Source organism: Bufo bufo, chromosome 3 (assembly GCF_905171765.1).
Source record: "Bufo bufo chromosome 3, aBufBuf1.1, whole genome shotgun sequence".
NCBI lineage: Eukaryota > Metazoa > Chordata > Amphibia > Anura > Bufonidae > Bufo > Bufo bufo.
The window spans coordinates 31038084-31060540 of record NC_053391.1 but is presented as its reverse complement, the minus strand read 5'-3'; the positions used below and the strand labels follow the sequence as shown (position 1 = coordinate 31060540).

Here is a 22457-nt window from a genome sequence, read left to right as displayed (position 1 = left end):
AAAATTTGTGAATGTGTTACTAGCAGTTTACAATAAAGGTCCAGCTGGATGTTACCAGTTGGGGGTGTGTCCCTGCACAGTCTAAAACTGGCAGCACTGATTGGATAGTGTCAGACTGTGCAGGGACACACCCCCAACTGGAAACACACAGCTGGACCTTTATTGCAGGCTGCTGACAATTCAATTATAAACTTGCAGTAGGAATATTAGAGGAACAGCACAGTGAGAATAGATGCTCCAGAATTGTTATTACATGGGGAATGCAAATAGTTACTGAAACAGACCTGTCAGGAAAGGGGACGGGTCCTCTATAAAGGGGTCGTCAAGTTCAGAAACTTGTCCTCTGTTCAGGATCCGCATCTCTCTGCTGTTAAAAGGTCTTTTGCTCAGGAGGACCAGTCCTGACCAGCATTACACAGACAATCCATTGATTGTTTCATTGCTCCTGTGGTGGCCCTGCAGGGAAATTAAAGGGGTTATCCCACCCCTATAATGACCCCCCTAATGCCCGGGCTCCTCATATAGGTTATACTTACCCCGCGCCCCAGAAGCCATGTAGCATCTGCTCCCTGCACAGCTGCATCGAGCCTCCCTAGCATCGGTGGCCATGCGGGGATCAGGAGCGACAGGGGTTGGATAACCCCTTTAAGCTAAACCCATCAGTAGTGGCTGCACACATCTTTATGCTAGTTTGTTACAATGTGTCAGTCTGGGGCACAGGAGGAGGAGCGGTGCAGGCCGGGAATCATCCTCTGCTCCTCCTACACAGCAGTGCGATGTGTAACAGTATCCTGCCTGCTGCTGGGGAGCGCCGGGTGCATGTGATCATCGGAGGAACCAGGTCAGTATTTACTGTTTGTTTTTTACTTCCTGTGAAGGGGGTACATATCTGGGTATAAGTACTGTGAAGGGGGCACATATCTGGACATAAGTACTGTGAAGGGGGCACATATCTGGACATAACTACTGTGAGGGGGCACATATCTGGACATAACTACTGTGAGGGGGCACATATCTGGACATAACTACTGTGAGGGGGCACATATCTGTGGGTATAAGTACTGTAAGGGGGCACATATCAGGCCATAACTACTGTGAGGGGGCACATATCTGGGCATAACTATTGTAAGGAAGCACATATCAGGGCCTAACTACTGTGAGGGGCACATATATGGGCATAACTACTGTGAGGGGGCATAAAGAGGAAATAATTATTATGTGGGGGCATTAGTGTGACTGGATGGGATCGGGTGTGTATAGTTATGTTTTGGGCAGAGTTAGAGACGTGGCCGCACATATTGTCCCTCTGTAATTTTCAAAAGTTCGGAGGTATGTGTACAAGATTACTGTCTTTGAATGGAAGCAATAGTGTTCTCATTCACTGACAGCAGGCAGAGATTTAGAAAATGATGAGGAAATTAAATACAAAGAGGGGCATTTATTAAAGCTTTTAGGCCAGTATAATATTGTGGAAAAAAGTCGCTAATTACGGCTCACACCATTTTTATTTTGTGGCAAAAAGGGTGGGGCTTAGCAGGCCACCAGATTTACTATAACTTGCCCCAGAAAGTAGTGTAAGTTCTAGCTCAAAGTTTACCCTCCTGGTTTCATATAAGAAAAGTAACTGCCCCCTTACAGGATGTATGCCAAGTGTTACACATATCCCCTATCCACAGGATGGGAGTCTGACTGCTGGACTCTGTGCTCCACCATCTCTCCGGAGCAGAGGTCCAGCATAACTACTGTGATGAGGCACATATCTAGGCATAACTACTGTCAGGGGGCACATATCTGGGAATAGCTTCTGTAAGGGGGCACATATCTGGGCATAGCTTCTGTGAGGGGGCACATATCTGGGCATAACTACTGTGAGGGGGAACATATCTGGGCATAACTACTGTGAGGGGGAACATATCTGGGCATAACTACTGTGAAGGGGGAAAATCTCTGGGCATAACTACTGTGAGGGGGCATATATCTGGGCATAAATACTGTGAAGGGGCACATACTTGGGCATAATTACTGTGAGAGGACACATATCTGGGCATAACTACTGTGAGGGGGCATATACCTGGGCATAACTACTGTGAGGGGGCATATATCTGGGCATAACTACTGTGAGGGGGCATATATTTGGGCATAGCTACTGTGAGGGGGAACATATCTGGGCATAGCTACTGTGAGGGGCACATATCTGGACATAACTACTGTAAGGGGGCACATATCTGGGCATAACTACTGTGAGGGGGCACATATCTGGGTATAACTACTGTGAGGGGCACATATCTGGCCATAACTAATGTGAAAGGGGAACATATTTGGGCATAACTACTGTAAAGGGGCACCTCTCTGGGTATAACTACTGTGAGGAGGCATATATCTGGGCAAAAAACTGTGAAGGGGCATATACCTGGGCATAACTACTGTGAGGGGGCACATATCTGGACATAACTTCTGTGAGGGGGCACATATCTGGATATAACTACTGTGAGGGGGCACATATTGGGCATAACTACTGTGAAGGGGGCACATATCTAGGCATAATTACTGTGAGGGGGCACATATCTGGATATAACTACTGTGAGGGGGCACATATTGGGCATAACTACTGTGAAGGGGGCACATATCTAGGCATAATTACTGTGAGGGGGCACATATCTGGATATAACTTCTGTGAGGGGACATATATCTGGGCATAGCTACGGTAAAGGGGCACATATTGGGCATAACTACTGTCTAGGGGGGCACATATCTGGGCATAACTACTGTGAGGTGGCACATATCTGGGCATAACTACTGTGAGGTGGCACATATCTGGACATAACTATTGTGAGGCGGCACATATCTGGACATAAATACTGTTTCGGGCCCGTTTGGTGTAGCCCACCTTCTCCCTTTTGCCACCCCACTGCCTCTTCCAGCCTGTTACGGTGCTGCAGGTCCCTCCCCCTCTGTACTGCTGTCCTCGCTCGGCTTGCCACCTTCCCAGGTTGGGTCAGTGATTTCATCGTCCAGTACCTTCTCTTCCACTTCCTCACTCTGGTCATCCTCCTGACTTGTTGACCTAATAAGAACCTCACTTATTGACAACTGTGTCTCATCCTCATCATGAACCTCTTGAGACACTAATTGCCGATGACTTATTGGCAATTGTGTCTCATCATCATCATCATCCACCTCGTAAAACACTAATTGCCGTTCCCCACCGTCGTCTTTTTCTGACTGTGGATGCTTAAGGCCTCTTTCACACGGGCGTTGCGGGAAAATGTGCGGGAACACCCGCGATTTTTCCACGCGAGTGCAAAACATTGTAATGCGTTTTGCACTCGCGTGAGAAAAATCGTGCATGTTTGGTACCCAAACCCGAACTTCTTCACAGAAGTTCGGGCTTGGGATCGGTGTTCTGTAGATTGTATTATTTTCCCTTATAACATGGTTATAAGGGAAAATAATAGCATTCTGAATACAGAATGCATAGTAAAACAGCGCTGGAGGGGTTAAAAAAATAAATAAATAATTTAACTCACCTTAGTCCACTTGATCGCGCAGCCGGCATCTCCTTCTGTCTCCTTTGTTGAACAGGACCTGTGGTGAGCATTAATTACAGGAACAGGACCTTTGATGACGTCACTCCGGTCATCAAATGATCCATCACCATGGTAAAAGATCATGTGACGTACCATGTGATGACCGGAGTGACGTCATCAAAGGTCCTGTTCCTGTAATTAATGCTCACCACAGGTCCTGTTCAACAAAGGAGACAGAAGGAGATGCCGGCTGCGCGATCAAGTGGACTAAGGTGAGTTAAATTTTTTTTTTTTTTTTTAACCCCTCCAGCGCTGTTTTACTATGCATTCTGTATTCAGAATGCTATTATTTTCCCTTATAACCATGTTATAAGGGAAAATAATAATGATCGGGTCTCCATCCCGATCGTCTCCTAGCAACTGTGCGTGAAAATCGCACCGCATCCGCACTTGCTTGCGGATGCTTGCGATTTTCACGCAGCCCCATTCACTTCTATGGGGCCTGCGTTGCGTGAAAAATGCAGAATATAGAGCATGCTGCGATTTTCACGCAACGCACAAGTGATGCGTGAAAATCACCGCTCATGTGAACAGCCCCATAGAAATGAATGGGTCGGTATTCAGTGCGGGTGCAATGCGTTCAACTCACGCATCGCATCCGCGCGGAATACTCGCCCGTGTGAAAGGGGCCTAAGAGTTTGGGAATCAGTGCACAAGATCTCCTCATGTCCCTCTTCAAGCGGGCTTGGCGAGAGGCCCAAATCAAGGAATGGCGATGAAAAGAGCTCCTCGGAATATCCGAGTGTGGGATCACTTGTTTGCCAAGACTCTCCATAGTGGGAGGAAGGAGGATCAGGGTGAGGATTCTGTTGACCAGACTCTTGACTACTGAGACTGGACTTTGTGGAAGACAGGATGGTGCTTAACGACTGGAAGCATTATCTGCTGCAATCCAACTGACCACCTGGTCGCACTGGTCTGACTTCGAGAGTGGTGTCCTGCGCCGCTCTGCAAACTGGGACATGAAGCTAGGTATCGTGGATGAGTGTGTTTCTTGTGCTCTCTCAGCAGGAACAGTTTCACTGCGCCCAGGACTATGGCCTCTGCGTGCAACATCAGCAGCACGGCCACTTCCCCGTCCCTTACTGCTCGCCTTGAGCATATTAAATGGTATATATGCTTGCAAGTATGTCACACGTACAGTAGCGCAGGTTTTGTAAGTGTATGTGCAAATAAATTACACTGAATGTCACAGATATTTAGGAGGCGCAAACGTTATACAGGAGATGTAGAGCAGGTATTGTCGCTGTCACCAGCGGCAAATAAATTACACTGAATGTCACAGATATTTAGGATGCGCAAACGTTATACTGGAGATGTAGCGCTGGTAATGTCGCTGTCACCAGCAGCCAAACAATTGCGCTGTGAAATTTTACAGCGCAAATGTAAGACAACAGATGTAGCAGAGGTTGTGTCACTGTCAGCAGCGGCCAAACAATTGCAATTTAGCGCAGGTTGTGCTAATAATATATATTGCAGCCAGATAAAACAATAGTCCTTAAAATGACTTTTGGGTCTCTAACACCTTTCACCAGTAAACCCTGCCTAAAAAAGAAAAAACTATTCCCGGCCCTACACTATCTGTCCCTTCTGCTGCAGCTTTCCCTGACTAAGACTGAGCCGAACCACGTGTCATGGGGTGCTATATAGCACCCGATGACGTGTTCCGGCCAGCCAATCACTGTAATGCCAGTAGCCAACATGGCTACGGCATTACAGTGCGTGCCAGTACCTCCACGCACCTTTATTGGCTGCGTAGCCCAACACTAGTCTAGACCCCATAAATGACCTTTACTGTTTTTTAACCTGTTAAACGACATGTGCACAAAAGGATACCCTAGTGGAGGTGGAACCACATCTAGGCAGCCCTGGATCTTGGTGAGGACCCCAGGGATGTCCATAACCTAACATGGGTCTACATCCTGTACATATTATACCAACAGTGCCACAACAGTCCATGGGTTGGGTCTGTGACTGCAGCTTAGTTCCTTTGAAGGGAATGGGGCTGAGCTATAATACAACATACAGCTCATGGACGGTTGTGACACTGTAGGCCACATGCTGGAGACACCAGGAGGCTTACCTTGGCCTGGAGAGAAGATGTTTGCCCCATAAACCCTGAGCTTAAACCCATGGGTTAAGCCAATCCTTAGACCTTTGCAGCACCATTATGATACTACGCACTTCAAAACTAGGGGCCACTCGGCTCAGCTACTGACTTTTTTATGTTTCTGTTTTATTTTCTTCGACAACTTATTACGTTTTGATCAAGTGTCATGAGATGTCTGCTTTCTTCCAGGCCCTGGAGGAGGCTCCGGCTTCCAGTAGTCTAGAAATCGTATCTGTTTCCGAAGATGAGCTGCCAGTGGTGGACATCGCCTTCTCTTACTTTAGATTTTTCCTAGCAAAAACAAAAGTGGATCCGGGAGAAAACAGATCGGGTAAGACATGGCTCCCGACCTCACCAAGTGACGAGGATACGACAAGCAGAAAGATAAACAGGAAAAAATACGGAGACAATATGGATCAACCATCAAAATCCATCTCTAAATATCAAAAGATAGCGAGTTGTCAACCAAAATAACTAATAAACTTAGCACCCGGACTCAGGGGTACCATGATCACTGAGCGCCAGAAGGACATTAAGGCCAGGGGCCCCACTACCCACCACCAGTGGTGCAGAGATGTCAGTTTGGAAAAGCTCCTCACATCGAGCACCAGCTTGTAAAAAAATGGTGTTGGCCTTGTTTTTAGACTTGACTTACCTAAAAGCAGGCATGTGATTCAGGCAGATCCCTACAGTTCTCCAGATACGGTTGTTAAAATTACAACTTGAGCGGAGAACCGAGTTACCGGCTGAGTCCCGATCCGGTGCTCTGGCGGTGGCAGGGCAGCTGGAGATGTTTGCTTCCATTGCTTTGAGCACCACTGATAGTTTAGCTCCTTAGTTGGGTGCAGTGTATGTATAGTATATTTATGTATGTGTACCATGTATATGGTGTATTTATGTGTATGTGTGTATGTATATGTGAACATGTGTTGTGATGCTGCGTGATCACCGTTGAGTAGGGAACCTGTTGTTAAAAATTTGAATCCCACCCCTGCCTAAAAGGGTGCTCCTAAATATATTCACACCCCCTGTATCCCCTTGGGACCCCTAAACCTATAGACCTATAACTTAATTCAGAACATAGATCAGACAAGCTGAGGACTAGGACAATATAAGCAGGAAGCAAGAGCCTTGGATGCAAAACAAGAGTAGAGCTGGGCCACCACAATACCAGAAGATCCATCAATGGACCCAGGCTCCGATACCATAATGAGTAGTGTTGAGTGGAAATGAAGCATCTGAAGTGGAATTCAGTCCGAAGTTTAGGAAAAATTCCATTCGACTCAAATGCTCTTTAAAACAACAGACACCCAGCGGCCATGGTCCCAGGGGGCGCCATTTTTAAATGCCCGGCTGCCAATGTAAATGTACTGTCTAATATTGCCGATATTTCGCATTGAATTTTTTTTTATAGAGATCGCAAATTGGAATAATACATCTGGTATGTCACTGTCCATGTTGTGGGACTATTTGTGCACTTCTAGTAATTATTTCTTGGCTGCAAATATGAGCTTAAGGTTTTTCAGGTTCGCCTGCCATTAATATGAATGGGACCCGCCGCGAACTTGCGGTTCGCGAACATTTGATCACGTTCGCGCGATCGTGTTTGCGAACCGTCCCGGCAGATGTTCGTCCATCATCATTACTAGGGGCACTAGTAATTCTGGGGGGCCCTAATGGGGGCATTACTATTACTTGCTCACACTAATTGGGGCATTATTAATTCTGGGGGGCACTAATGGGGGAATTACTATTACTGGGGGCACTAATAGGGATATTAGTAATTCTGGGGGGCACTAATGGGGACATTACCATTACTTGCTGGCACGAATGGGGGCATTAATAATTCTGGGGGGCACTAATGGGGCATTAATGGGGGCATTACTATTACTGGCTGGCACTAATAGGGGCATTACTATTACTGGGGGACACTAATGGGGGCATTGGTATTACTGGGGGCACTAATGGGTGCATTAATATTACTGGGGGCTCTAATGGTGGCATTATTAATTCTGGGGGGCAATAATTGGGACATTCATATTACTGGGGGCACTAATGGGTGCATTACTATTACTAGGGAACACTAATGGGGCATTACTATTACTGGGGGCACTAATGGGTGCAATAATATTACTGGGGGCTCTAATGGGGGCATTATTAATTCTGGGGGTGCTAATGGTAGAATTATAAATGCTGGGCAGCGCTAGTGGTGGCATTATTAATTCTGGGGGCACTAATGGGGGCATTACTATTACTGGAGGGCACTAATAGGGGCATTATTATTACTGGGGGCACTAATGGGGGAATTACTATTACTGGGGGCACTAATAGGGATATTAGTAATTCTGGGGGGCACTAATGGGGACATTACCATTACTTGCTGGCACGAATGGGGGCATTAATAATTCTGGGGGGCACTAATGGGGCATTAATGGGGGCATTACTATTACTGGCTGGCACTAATAGGGGCATTACTATTACTGGGGGACACTAATGGGGGCATTGGTATTACTGGGGGCACTAATGGGTGCATTAATATTACTGGGGGCTCTAATGGTGGCATTATTAATTCTGGGGGGCAATAATTGGGACATTCATATTACTGGGGGCACTAATGGGTGCATTACTATTACTAGGGAACACTAATGGGGCATTACTATTACTGGGGGCACTAATGGGTGCAATAATATTACTGGGGGCTCTAATGGGGGCATTATTAATTCTGGGGGTGCTAATGGTAGAATTATAAATGCTGGGCAGCGCTAGTGGTGGCATTATTAATTCTGGGGGCACTAATGGGGGCATTACTATTACTGGAGGGCACTAATAGGGGCATTATTATTACTGGGGGCACTAATGGGTGCATTAATATTACTGGGGGCTCTAATGGGGGCACTATTAATTCTGGGGGGTGCTAATAGTGGCATTATTAATTCTGTGGGGCAATAATTCGGGCATTCATATTAATGGGGGGCACTAAAGGGGCATTACTATTACTGGGGGCATTATTAATTCCATTCACTGCTATGGGACACTCGCTTGGCTATTTTTGAAAGTCCCATAACAGTGAAAGGAGTGCACACCTGGCATGCCCAGTGCACTCTCCTTCACTTTCGGGGGCCCCTTTCTGAAGATAGGAGCAGGTCCCAGAGGTGAGACCAGCACCTGTCTAATATTTATGGCACTTCCTAACGCTATGTCCCAAATGTTGAGATGGGACAACCTCTTTAAGTCAAAATAAGTCCAGGTCTGTTATAGTGTTCGGTGCTCGGAATATTCTGCGTTCCTTACATGATACAATTCTGACTGCCAGCAGCCACCACTAGGGGGAGCTCACTGCATAGAGATTTATACAGCACTCATTAACCTCCAAAATAAATCAGTCTAGAAATATTATTTTATTTCACACAGTATTTTCTCCTAAACTGCTCAGCGGGGGCTTTTTAAAGCTATGGAACCCCCTCCGCTCGTCGATGCACTGTGCGTACACTGCCGCAGAGTTTGGTTTCAACACCCGATGGGAACATACAACTTTTTTATGACTTTCAGCAGAAACAGCTGAGTTGTATAAGTGCTCACCCCCCCCCCCCCCCCCCCCCCCCCATCCTGCGAGATAACCTGACGGCTATAAATACAGATTTTGTTTTTATTTAGGTTCGGGGAATTGAGCTCTATCTTTAAATTGCTTCCCATTAATTTTCCAGCTGCCGCGTTTCATTGTCCTGTAATCTGCAGGGTTTGAATATGCAGATGTTCATTTGCTTAAACTTGTAATTTTGCCAGAGGGAGAGAAAAAAAAAAAAAGCTGACTTCTTCCTCCCTCCCCATCTGTCCTGCCAGCCATTCTTCCTAATTATTGGAGAAAAATGCGCCCGGAAACATAGTTACAGCTTAGCAAAGCCTGCAGCCGCCGACAAGGCGGAGAGGTCCGCATAATGTACGGCTAAACAACCCCAGGTAGCACCTAACCCTCACCTGCTCCCACATACCGAGACGTGCAAGGAAAAAGCAGATCGCAGTCCATTGCAAAAGTAAACACGCCCCTGGTCAAATGCGGAAGATTTGATGTGTCAGGGCATAAAAAATAAAAAATCGATCCTCTGTCCATTGACAAAGCCCTAAGATGAGATAATTTCGATCTGGGGTGTAAAATAACATTTTGCATAAGTAAGTACACCCCTGTCAATTAAAGCGGTTTTCCCCAGAAAAAAATAAAAATAAATACTGATACCTCATCCTCGAGATACGTCATTCAATCGGTGGCGGTCCGACAACTGGCAGCGTTTGGGTCAGTCATGCAGTTTCCTCATACTACACCGCAAACAGCGCTAGGGAGGAGCTAAAAGATTCTACAGAATAATTTTGTCCAATCTGCAGGGTTTATGCAAATGATGAAGCCCTGCTGATTGGACAAATTGTTTCTAAGAGCTCTGCTGATTTGGACGAAATGATTCTGTAGAATCTTTTAGCTCATGTCTAAACAGCGCCATGCATTGTATAGTGGCCATGCTTGGTATTGCAGCTCAATCCCTTCACTTGAATGGGACTGAGCTGCCCGGAGGCCAAGTGACAGGCCAATGACACCAACAACCGATTGTCTGAGATGCTCGGAGTCGTTCCCCCACCAATCAATATTGCTTTCCTCAATTCCAGGAAAACCCCTTTAAGGTTTGGCAGACTTACGTTGGCCGAACCCACAGATTTTAGCCAGACCAAACAGTATCGGATGTGTACTAACATGTCCGATCCTTTGTTCTCCAGGGAGATAAGCTGTCAGAAGTTTTTTCCAGAAGCTAATTCCCCTCTCCCTACTGAAAACACATGCATGCTCATCCAAACCCAGTGTGCATGTATATAGGGAGCGTACATAGGGAGACATCATACAGTCCACGGAAATTTACCTCACATTGATCCCGAGATCTCCCCATTCATTGCTCTGCGAGATTTATATCAAGCTGAAAGCTCAAGGGGCGTGTCCTTTCTGCTGCAGCTCAGGGGGCGTGTCCTTTCTGCTGCAGCTCAGGGGGCGTGTCCTTTCTGCTGCAGCTCTCGCCCTATCACAGCTCAGGAGGCAGTTGAAGGATGAAACTGAGCATGTGAGTCCTTCTCAGTGAGCAGGACAAAAAAAATAAGAATATGAACAAACAGCAGGTGGCGCTGTACAGATACATTTTATTGAATAACTTAATATTAAATTATTAATTACATGCAATTACAAAAAGTGTTCAGATCCAGGTGCTGGTTTGAAAGCTGTAGAATATTTTTTGTGGTACAACCCCTTTAAGGGGTTGTAGAATATTGATTATCTATCCTCACGATATGTCATCAATATCAGACCGGTGGTGGTCCGACTCCCAGGTTTGAAGAGGCCATGGTGCTCTGGCGAGTCCGGGGACATCATGTTCATCGGTCACAGGGCCAAGTGAATGGGCCTGAGCTGCAATACCAAGAGCGGCCACTATACAAAGGACGGCGCTGTCCTTGGTAAACTGTCAGCTGACTGGAGTGCCGCAGCCTCTTCAAACAACCCAACTGGAAGAATAACGAATGTCACGACCGCGGGGTAATGCCAATATGGTGACGTCCTTGGATAGTGCGTAAATGTCCGGATTGTTTCTATGTTTCAGATTATTTTTTTTTCCTCCCAGAGACCAGAGAAAGTGATGGATCCTCCAAGTGCCATCCCGTCATCCCCATGAAATATGTCATCATCCTCCTCCTCGCCGTCCTGGCTATCGCCCTGGTGATTGCTACCGGCCTGATTGGTGAGCGCTATTCATTATTCAGCGGCGTCTCCATTAAATTGTCAGGGATTAAATGTTTTACAAGCCACTTGAAAGGAAGAATGGAGACGGTTGGCGGCTTCTTTTTCATTAAGCAAAAGCGAGCTGACCTTCCTCACCTTGGCTGTCTGAGGGCGCGATGAATGGCCGATGACTTGATGGCTTGTTTATCAGCGTATTAATGGCTTAATTGGACAGTAGACATTCATTACGCCGGATGAGTTTCATGCACTCTTCTACTTAGCGAGAATTCACTGTCTGACCGTGTCTAATGCCTGGTCCCTGTGCACTTCTAGGTTGCATTAATCTTCCGCGGGTCTCCTCTCGGATCTGCTCGCCTCGAAGAGCGACGGCGGGGCCGTCTAGCGGGCAAAAGGCAGGCCGCGTATCGATCGGGATTTTACACGAGAAGCGAATGACGCAAAAAAAAAAAACGTGAATCTTCCAAAATTCTAATAATTTCTTAATATAGCTTTGCTGATACAGAGCTCCAAATCCCCTGCATTGATACAGCGGAAATGTATTAAAACCCCCATTTCATACACCGGTGCGCCAAACTTATTAAAGATGGAATATAAAAATGAAAATCAGACATTATATAGTACTGGGATGCGCAACCTGCCGCCCTCCAGCTGTTGTAAAACTACAACTCCCATCATGCCCTGCTGTAGGCTGATAGCTGTAGGCTGTCCGGGCATGCTGGGAGTTGTAGTTTTGCATCCGCTGGAGGGCCACAGGTTGGGCATCCCTGGTATAGTACATTAAGGTACCTTTCTAACAAAGCTAGAACCAACCCTGTACCTCACATGGATCCAGAGATCTCCCACATTCATTGCTCTGCTATATTTATTTCAAGCTGTCAGCTCAGGGGGTGTGTCCTTTCTGCTGCAGCTCAGGGGGCGTGTCCTTTCTGCTGCAGCTCAGGGTGTGTGTCCTTTCAGCTGCAGCTCTGGGTGTGTGTCCTTTCTGCTGCAACTCAGGGTGTGTGTCCTTTCTGCTGCAGCTCAGGGGGCGTGTCCTTTCTGCTGCAGCTCAGGGGGTGTGTCCTTTCTGCTGCTGCTCTCTCCCTGTGACTGCCTCAGCTTCTAACAGAACATACGGCTGGTGGCAGTTTAGGATTTAAACTGAGCATGTTCGACCAGCTCAGTGAGATGGACAAAAAAATAAGGAAAAGAACAAACAGCAGGTGGCGCTATACAGATAGATTTTACTGAATAGCTCAATGGCTATACTAAATTTTTAATTACAGGCCATTACAAAAAGTATTCAGATCCAGAAGCTGGTTTGAAAAATGTAGAATGTTTTGTGACACAACCCCTTTAAGAGGTACATCTTCTAGAAGGTCCTCAATTGACCTATAATTTACACCACTTTTTGGCAATAAATTATAATAAATCTATTGGGGCACAGGAGGCCATGACCGATCCCTGCCTTCTTTTTTCCATCGGTGTAGATTGTTCAAAGCTTATAAATTGTGCTGTCTTCAATAAGGCATGTGCCAAATGGCATGTTGAACTCTATATTAACTCAGTATACAGTAAGCTCCCCCTAGTGGTGGCCGCAGGCAGCCAGAATTCATTCATTTACAGAGTTTGTGCCACAGGATAAGGAATAAGTCTGATCACAGGGGTTCAACCTCTGGGACCCTCACGATCACGAGAAATGAGGTCCTGTGTCTCCCAGTATGAATGCAGCATGAACACTGGTGTCTCTCTGGGACTGCTGAAGAAAAGCTGTCATCAATCTCAGGCAGTCCTATAGACACAAATGGAGTGGCAGCATGCACACTCCATTCATACAGAGAGACACAAGAATCCCGTTCTCTGATTGGTGGGGGTCCCAACAGTCAGACCCCAACTGGTCAGAATGCTATCCCCCTATCCTGTGGCACAAACTCTTTAAATAATTGAATTCTGGCTGTCACCACTAGAGGGAGTGTTCCATATACTGAGTTATTATTGAGTTCAATGTATAAACAGTATGAAGTAAGCTCCTATGCTCCCTCTAGTGGCGGCTAGATGAATGTGCAGGAGATTTGGAGCAGTGTATCAGAAACATAGATCAGGTTGGTATATGGATATATTAGGAAATGAATCTTCAAAAATATGGACATTCAGATGACAAGAAATCAAATGATTTTTGTTGTCAGCGCAGAACGGATTTTGCTCAGCTTTGCCTACCAGTGTGTGGCAGCCTTAAACGCCTCGATCAGTGCCAATGACTTAGGTGCTCTCTAAACTGCCTACCACTAATACGTGATGTCATCATAATACAGTATGACCGGTTGAAGGCGGGGCTGCACAATCTGCCCTATGGACTGTATACATGCCATATTGCTTGTAGTCCATCCTGCCCTTGCCGTAATGGTCATGAGCTCCAGATTTTCTGAGCCTGTGAAGGGCTTGTGCTTATACAAAGAAGCCAAACAGAACAAGAAGATCTGCAACATAAAACTTGAGGAGGAGAGCACAGAAGCCTGAGATATAATGGTAGACATATTTTAACTTTCTTTTCCTAGTTCACTACACATGTCCTGGGAAGATCCGCTGCCAATCCTCTTCCAAATGTATCCTGAAGTCCAAACGGTGCGACGGAGTCTACGACTGTCCAGACGGAGATGATGAACTCAGATGTGGTAATCACAGCCTATCTTTATTTGGGGTGTCCAAAAACACTTGGGTGGAGGGGGAAACCTGTATGGCAAATTTCTGGTGAACACAAAAATCACAAGGCACAATTAAAATTGTGACTACATAAAATGGCACCCTTACAAAGTTGGTGGGACTTAGTGGAAGGGCGAGAACTTTAATGTCCCAACAGATTTAGTATAATTTAGGCCAGAAACTAGTGTACGTTACAGCACAAATTTATGCCAGGACATAGATTTGATTTTCTAGAGCATGGACTACCAGAAGATGCACCAAATTTTGAGGCCTTTGCTTCCTCATAAATTTGACTCATCTTACTCCAGTGCACTTTTTATTAAGACTACCGAATTAAAAATAAGCCAGTTCTAATAAACTTCTCCATATGTTCTACAAAAGAACCCCTGTTACCCATGATTGGTAACCACCTGTGTGACCACCACTTCCGTATGTGGTCGGCTATACAATAGGCTGCATCCCTGCACTGCACCGACTTGTTTTAGGTCCCTCCCAAGAAGAGCCATGAGCAGATGTTGTTAGCAATCTTGAATCTGAGCAAACAAGACCAGGGGGAAATGTGGAGGGACAAGAAAGGTTATAAGATATACGGTAAGCTATTGGTTGTACTGGCCCACCAGAGTACCAGAGGATCCTCCGGTGGGCCCAGTCTATGAAGCCATATTGGGCCCCAAAGATCCAAGAAAAAAAAATCCTTTTGGAGTTGCCTTTTGAGCTAATCACTGTCCAATAGGGTCTATGTCTTAGGTTTTGAATCAATTAGACTTTATCGACGATATAGGGGTTGGGCCCAGAGAGTAGTTTCATCTGGTGGCCCTAAGGAACCCCAATTCAAGGCTGATTGGAGAGGAGAGTCAGTGGAATAGCTTCATTGGGCCTACCAAAGGACACGATTCTGAGGGCCACCACCAACTATACTGAACATATAAGGTCCACACTCAGAACATATCATCAGTAAGATGTTATAGGTTGTTTGTAAATCATCCCATAAGAACTAGATCCTAGTGACAAGTGATCAGCAACAAAATCACCTCCCAGTGGGGTTGTCTTCTTCTGGCCCATCATTATGTGAAGACATGGGCCTACAAAAAGGGCCTTTCATTGACCAGTACACCAACTTATTTGCTTTTTTCTCTCCATGCGTTGCGTAACACTAAACATTTATGAGACAGTAACGGCATTTGTGAAATCTGTTGTAGTGCGGCTTAGCGGCCGGATCGGCATCCTGCAGGCGTTTGCCGCCGGCTCCTGGAAAACCGTCTGCTCTGATGGATGGAAAAGCTTGTATGGGAATTTGACATGTAAGCAATTAGGGTTTTCAAGGTAATTAGGATTCGAGTTATGCATGCGCTTGTCTCTTTTATGACATTTTTGAATCTGTCTAAAGATTGGGTTTACTGGAGAGGGTAGATGACCTCTCTTTACTACATTCTGGATGACAACTCCAATCTATACCTTTTGGTGATCCCCTAACTGGAAATATTACGCTTGCTCTGGGGTTGCCATGGTAGCATCAACAGAACATATGCTGCATGAAGGTCACATGACATATTCTGCGTGAAGGTCACATGACATATGCTGCGTGAAGGTTAGATGACAGAATGTCCATGCCCAGAAGAATAAGGGCTCATACATGTTACTGTATTATGGTGTCTGTAGACTTCTTGGGTGTCTGTAGACTCTCCTGCACCTCTGTTTTTAAATTTGGGGCATTTAAGCCTCACCCTGTCAATGGCCAAACCAATTAGGAACACCCACTCTTGGGCAAAGCCTGCATAAGCCCCACCCTTTTTTGAAATTGGGATAGCCTGAATTTGCGAGGATACAGTATTTCTTAAAATTCTCTTTATGACTTATTTTTGATATGGTGGCATACACTATGTCATCCCGTGTAGGATCGCTATATAGGCACTATACTGGCACAAGGAGTCGTTGTACCTCCCTCATGGTGCTTAATATAGTTTTCAATATTCCTGATGGTTATGCAAATTTGTATTAGACAGGGGTGTTGCTGATGTTTTTTGGGGCAGGGCTTAACACCTTAAGATAGGAATGCCTTATATTGGAGCAGATTGAGATAAATACATTGAGTAAAGGTGACAATAGATGTAGGATATAAATCTGCTGTCAGCTGCATCACTGATGACTTCCTGTTGAGCCTTTACTTGCCTAATCTGAAAATTTTTACTTGCAGATTTAAAACATACCATTCTGACTGCAAGAAGCCACCACAAGGGGGAGCTGGAGAGTTTACTGCATACTGTTACATACATAACACAGTTAGGAGTGAGCTCCCTCTAGTGGTGGCCGCAGGCAAAATGATATGCTTTAAATCTATGTCTATTCGGGGGATTTGGGACTTATGTATTATATATCAGCACAGAATGAACCTAAAAACATCTTGTGAGATGGAGATTCCTTTTAAATATTCCATCTCGTTCCATGGTTACGAGTGAGAATCCAATATTCTGCTAATGACTTTTTATTTTATTTTTTCAACGGATATTTTCTCGGATTTTGATTAGTTTTGCATTCATCTTCCGGACCTTTACCTTACAGTTTTGTGAGCATCGGCTCTGTGGCACTGACCGCGGTGGAAGAACGGTTTAGACGGGAGTTTGTGTCCATCACAAAATCTTCAAATCCTGACATGCGGGAAACACTACTACAGCAGATTCTACAGGGAAGGTAAGTAGCCCTGGCTGTTCCTCAGTCCGCTATAAGGCTGCCGCCCAAAAAAATGGTTGACGTCCGTGTGACGTCCGTGCTGCATCGTTTTTTTGTAACAATGCTTGTCCTTGTCCGCAAAACGGACAAGAAACGGAACGGAAACGGAGTCATTTCTGTTTTTTAAGCCCCATTGAAATGAATGATTCCGCATGCGGACTTGTTAAAAAACGGAATGGAAAAGGAAGAAAAATACGTACGTGTGCATGAGCCCTAAGCCAGAAAAAATTGGCTTCATAAAGTGCCACAGTATGGAGCGCCCCATGACTGTGCACAAATTAGGCAACTTTTTTTTTCGGTTTAGAGCTCCATCTTTCCAAAAAGTGGGTGAAGCAGGGCAGGGAGTGGGCGTGTTGCGGTGCAGACCCATTGACTTAAATGGATCCTTAAAATACACCAAAAGATAGGACATGTCCTATCTTTTGCGGTGCAAAGGCATGGACCCGAAAGCTCATGGAGGCGCTTCCGAGGGTTTCCTTGGGCTTCCAATCTGCAAAAGATCGGACATGTTCTATCTTTTGCTGTATTTTGTGGATCGTTGACCCATTCAAGTCAATGGGTCCGCATCCGCAGCACAGAGTTCACACAGCTGCAATAGGGGCAACGTACGGGCAACGTGGCCGTACGATGTAGAATATCATAAGGCAGAAACAAAGGAGGGAGATGCTGCAAAAGAAGGGGCGCGCGGCACCAGCAGGCACAGACCGCCAACAGCTGTGTAATGCTTCACTCCACCTGTGGTGGCGCTGCAGGGAATTTGAATACTTATTGCCAGGTCTCCAAGAAATAGCTGATCGCTGCTGGTCCCACCCGGGGGACGCTCAGTAATTAACTTATTTTCCAGAACCCCTTCTAAGGCCTCATGCACACGACCGTTTTTCGGGTCCGCATCCGAGCCGCAGTTTTGGCGGCTCGGATGCGGACCCATTCTTTTCAATGGGGCCGCAATGCTGTCCGCATCCGTGGCTCCGTTCCGCGGCCCCGCAAAAAAATAAATAACATGTCCTATTCTTGTCCGCGCTTTGCCGACAAGAATAGCATTTATATTGCCGGCGCCCGTTCCTTTCCGCAAATTGCGGAAGGCAAAACAGGGGCGCCTTCCGTTTTTTGCGGATCCGCGGTTTGCGGACCGCAAAAAACGGCACGGTCGTGTGCATGAGGCCTAACAAGTAGGGATTGTCCAGATCAGAGAACCCCTTTAAATGTTGTGCAGTTATATTCATCATATGATAAAATACAGAGATCGCTGGGGGTCTCGTGGTCCCACCCCCACCCAGCTAACATTTTTCCCTATCCTTTGTATTGTATTTGGTCTGGCTGACTGCCAATAAATTCTGCATTTCCCTACTGCACAGTTCACCAATTCTTCTTTTTCTAGTGAATTCTGCTCCTCGGGAAATGTCACTACAGTAAAGTGTGTGGGTGAGTACTCGATATCATCCTGAGGGTGCAGGAGATAATGGGAAATGTTTTGGAACAGCGTGACTATGCTATTATATGGTGGGTGGCATAATGACTGCTCCTGAGAGGCTTCCGTTCTCTGTTGTCAGTTCAGTGTCAATAAAGCTTTAAGCTAAACAATCCTGTCTGACAGTCTGGTTGCTATAGTCACTGCCCAACCACCACAATCTTTTATATAAGGTTGTCAAGCAGTTTGTCCCTAGCAACCAGTCTATCTCAGATTACTCAGGCCTTCAGCTAAGGTTGCCACTAGTGTGGTTTCAAATTCGGTGTACAAGGTTCGGGTTATCTAAGAATTCCATTATGGGTTCCGCTACCATGGACTGTCGTAGCGGAATCCATAACGAAATTCTTAGATAACCCAAACCTTGTACATCAAACTTGAAAGCACAAGTCGCTCAACACTAGTTGCCACCTTTCCCAACAAAAAATACCGGCCAAGTTAAGCCACACCCAATAGGGGGTGTAATTGTGGGGGGGGGGGGGGCGTTGCTTAACATGGGGTGTTAAGTCGCTATGTCATAATGTGGCTCCGAGTATTAATAATGCCCCCATTAGTGCCCACCAGTAGTATTAATGCCTCCATTACTGCCCCCCCAGAATTGATAATGCCCCTATTAGTGCCCACCAGTAATGCCTCCATTAGCTCCCCCCAGAATTAATAATGCCCCAATTAGTGCCCCCCAGAATTAAGAAATGCGCCAATTATTGCCCGCCAGAATTAATATTGCCTCCATTAGCTCCCCCAGAATTAATAGTGCCCCCATTAGTGCCCCCAGTAATACTAATGCCCCCATTTGTGCCCCTCAGAATTATTGGTGCCCCCATTAGTGCCCCTAAGAAATAATAATGGCCCCATTAGTGCCCCCCAGTAATACTAATGCCCCCATTAGCGCTCATTAGTAACAGTCCATATAGGAAAATACCGACAATTATTATTGCCGGTAGAAAAAATTACCGGCATTGACAGGGGCACTAAATTACCGGCTTGGCCAGTGAGTTACTGGCTGGGTGGCAACCCTACCTTCAACCCAAGTCAAAATTCTCATCAATGGAGTCAAAGCCAAAATAAAATTAGACATTTCTTCTTTTACTGTGCTATTAATCAGATTTTCGGAAAAAAAATGGTGGAAAATCTTTTTTGAAAAGATTTTCTATTCTATGTTTTTGTGTGCCCTGGGGATGAGTACAGTGGAAAGGTGGTTTGAAGAATCAGGCCAGAAGTAAACAGTATAGTCTCTCTTTACTTGCAAAATATATCTTGTGGCCCATCCAGCAGCAATACATACAAAATGCAGTTTCTGGCAACAGATGAGGAGATATGGTGGCTAGTTAGGTGGCAATTAAATGGCACTTGTCGATATAGGTATCCACGGTGTAATAGAGGCCCGGAGTTAGGCTGGCCTGGGAGTGGTCTAGGTGATAGGTGTCTGAGCCGTAGCCCCTCACCTGCAGCAGGGTCTGTAACGCTTTGATTTTGCTGATCACTCTGCTGTCTAGATTTGTGTTCTTTATTCTGGCAATTTCCCTGGAGTAAAGGTCTCGCAGGGGAACTAGATACGGTCCCTTGGAGCAGCAGCTCTGACATGTGCTTCCTACATCCATTCTGTCTGGACTAGAACTCCCCTCCTTGAAGGAAGCAGGACCAGCGATACAGGAACCAGCACTTGTTGATATAGGTGTCCACAGTGTAATACAGGCCTGGAGTTAGGCAGGCCTTGGAGTGGTCTAGGTAATGGGTGTCTGAGCCATAGTCCCTCACCTGCAGTAGGCTCTGTAAAGCTGTGACTTTGTCGATCACTCTGCTGTCTAGATTTATGAAGCTTCTTAGAAGCAGTGTTCTTGATTCTGGCAATTTCCCTGAAATAAAGGTCTCATAGAAGAACTTGATACTGTCCCTTAGTAACATAGTAACATTGTTTATAAGGACGAAAAAAGACATTTGTCCATCCAGTTCGGCCTGTCATCCTGCAAGTTGATCCAGAGGAAGGCAAAAAAAAAAACAAAACTGTGAGGTAGAAGCCAATTTTCCCCACTTAAGGGGAGAAAAATTCCTTCCCGACTCCAATCAGGCATCAGAATAACTCCCTGGATCACCGACCCCTCTCTAGTAGCTATAGCCTGTAATATTATTACACTCCAGAAATACGTCCAGGCCCCTCTTGAATTCCTTTATTGTACTCACCATCACCACCTCCTCAGGCAGAGCTCCATAGTCTCACTGCTCTTACCGTAAAGAATCCTCTTCTATGTTTGTGTACAAACCTTCTTTCCTCCAGACGCAGAGGATGTCCCCTCGTCACAGTCACAGTCCTGGGGATAAATAGATGATGGGATAGATCTCTGTACTGACCCCTGATATATTTATACATAGTTATTAGATCTCCCCTCAGTCGTCTTTTTTCTAAAGTGAATAACCCTAACCTGGTTCCACTGAGGTTCTGCTTTGCCTTTTCACCATGACACTAATTCCTTGGTTTAATTGCAGTTTGTGGAAATCGACCCAGTTATTCTTCATCCGCACGTATCGTGGGAGGGAACATATCTGCAGAGGGACAGTGGCCTTGGCAAGCCAGTCTGACGTTCCAGGGCATACACCTGTGCGGAGGCTCGCTCATCAGTCCCCAGTGGATAGTTACTGCCGCTCACTGTGTATATGAGTAAGTGCATGCACCAAATCTTGCCTCGTCACTCGAATGGTTTGCATTTATATACGACTGGCCGTAATATCAGAGGTTGAACCCACTGTTGATCGTCAGTGCATTTGTCTGGGTTGATTAAGTATAACACTTCTCGTAACAATTTGAGAGCTGCAGTACCGGGCATGGCCACTATCAAATGCATGGCGCTGTGACAAATCGATCAGCATGACCCCACAATCAAGTGATCAGTGGGAGTGTCTGGAATCTGAGCTGACCAATACATCACTATCCAAGGAAAAAAATCTTTAAAAACTGCTTTAAAACAAAAATGTTTCACCTGTTCTTTAGTTTTCTACCCTTGGAGGTCCTGGCCCCGTTCACCCATCAGCCCCTCTCTCCCCTCTCTATTTTCAGTGCTCCGTATATACAGATTACGGCGGAAAAAAACTATAATAGGATCCTCTGCTTTAATTGAAATGTCATCGGAGGCTTATCTAGCACGGCCAAGAGAACTGCGGAGGATGCTCACGCGCTTCGGTATCTCATGCTCCCAGCCGCCTTGTTCTATAAAGAGCAGGAAATATATTGATGTCGCCGATGCTATAGTGCGCTCGGCGTTTATTGACCATCCCTGGAGCCACCATGATTTTTGATAAGCAGAAATGCAGACCAGGGCATCTCCAAATGTATTGATGAAGCAGAACTGAGTTTGTCAGATGGAGTAGGGCCAAGTCTGTCAGTTGGCACCACTCAGGTTACTTCTATTGTTTTCTGCCCCACTACCCGAGTGTTTTATGCTCACCTGGTGGACAGGCGATCTAGATTGTGATCGAAGAAGAGTAGGAAAACTACAACTGCCAGCATGCCAGCTACCGCAGTCATGCAGAGGATACAGGGGGTTAAAGCGGTTGTGCCAAGTTTGCAAGTTATATCTATCTACAGGATAGGGGATAACTAACCGATTGATGGTGGTCTAACTGCTGGGACTCCCACCGATCCTGGGAACGGGGGCCCTTTTCATTCACCCAATCTGTTGGAGCGGCAGGTTGAGCACGCACCCTATTGCTCCATACATTCTCAATGGAACTGCTGTACTTAGCTATCTCCAGCAGTTCCAAATTGAATGAATGAAGTGCTCGACCTGCCGCTCCATCAGATCAGGGGAACGGGACCCCCGTTCTCAGGATCGGTGGGGGTCACATCGGCCTGTTATCCTGTGGATAGGTGTCACGGAAGGTATACAGAAAACTAGAAGACACAAAATGAAGATCCGACTGACTGGATCCAAAACTAAGGAACCAAAGGGATAGCCCTGCAACAGACCTGGCTCTCTCCCTAACTGCTCAGCCTATGCAAAAATCTCAATGGTAGATGATCGCATATCCTCGTACCTCGACTGTATAACACCTGAACACCCTATAATAGTGAGGGGACATGACCACCGGCTCCCTACACTCGATGCAGGGGGAGTCAGGGTCACCTGG

The 22457-nt window shown here is 46.0% G+C and overlaps 1 protein-coding gene across 1 annotated transcript in view; it reads left to right on the top strand.

The window, feature by feature from the left end:
• Positions 1-22457, top strand: part of TMPRSS3 (transmembrane serine protease 3) — a 78730-nt gene that overhangs the window by 5984 nt on the left and 50289 nt on the right. Inside the window, exons 2-8 of the mRNA XM_040422075.1 lie at positions 5887-6028; positions 11346-11462; positions 13999-14115; positions 15343-15466; positions 16703-16831; positions 18249-18292; positions 20820-20991. Of these exons, the coding sequence (XP_040278009.1) occupies positions 5887-6028; positions 11346-11462; positions 13999-14115; positions 15343-15466; positions 16703-16831; positions 18249-18292; positions 20820-20991 (845 nt within the window). The remainder of the gene's footprint in view (positions 1-5886; positions 6029-11345; positions 11463-13998; positions 14116-15342; positions 15467-16702; positions 16832-18248; positions 18293-20819; positions 20992-22457) is intronic.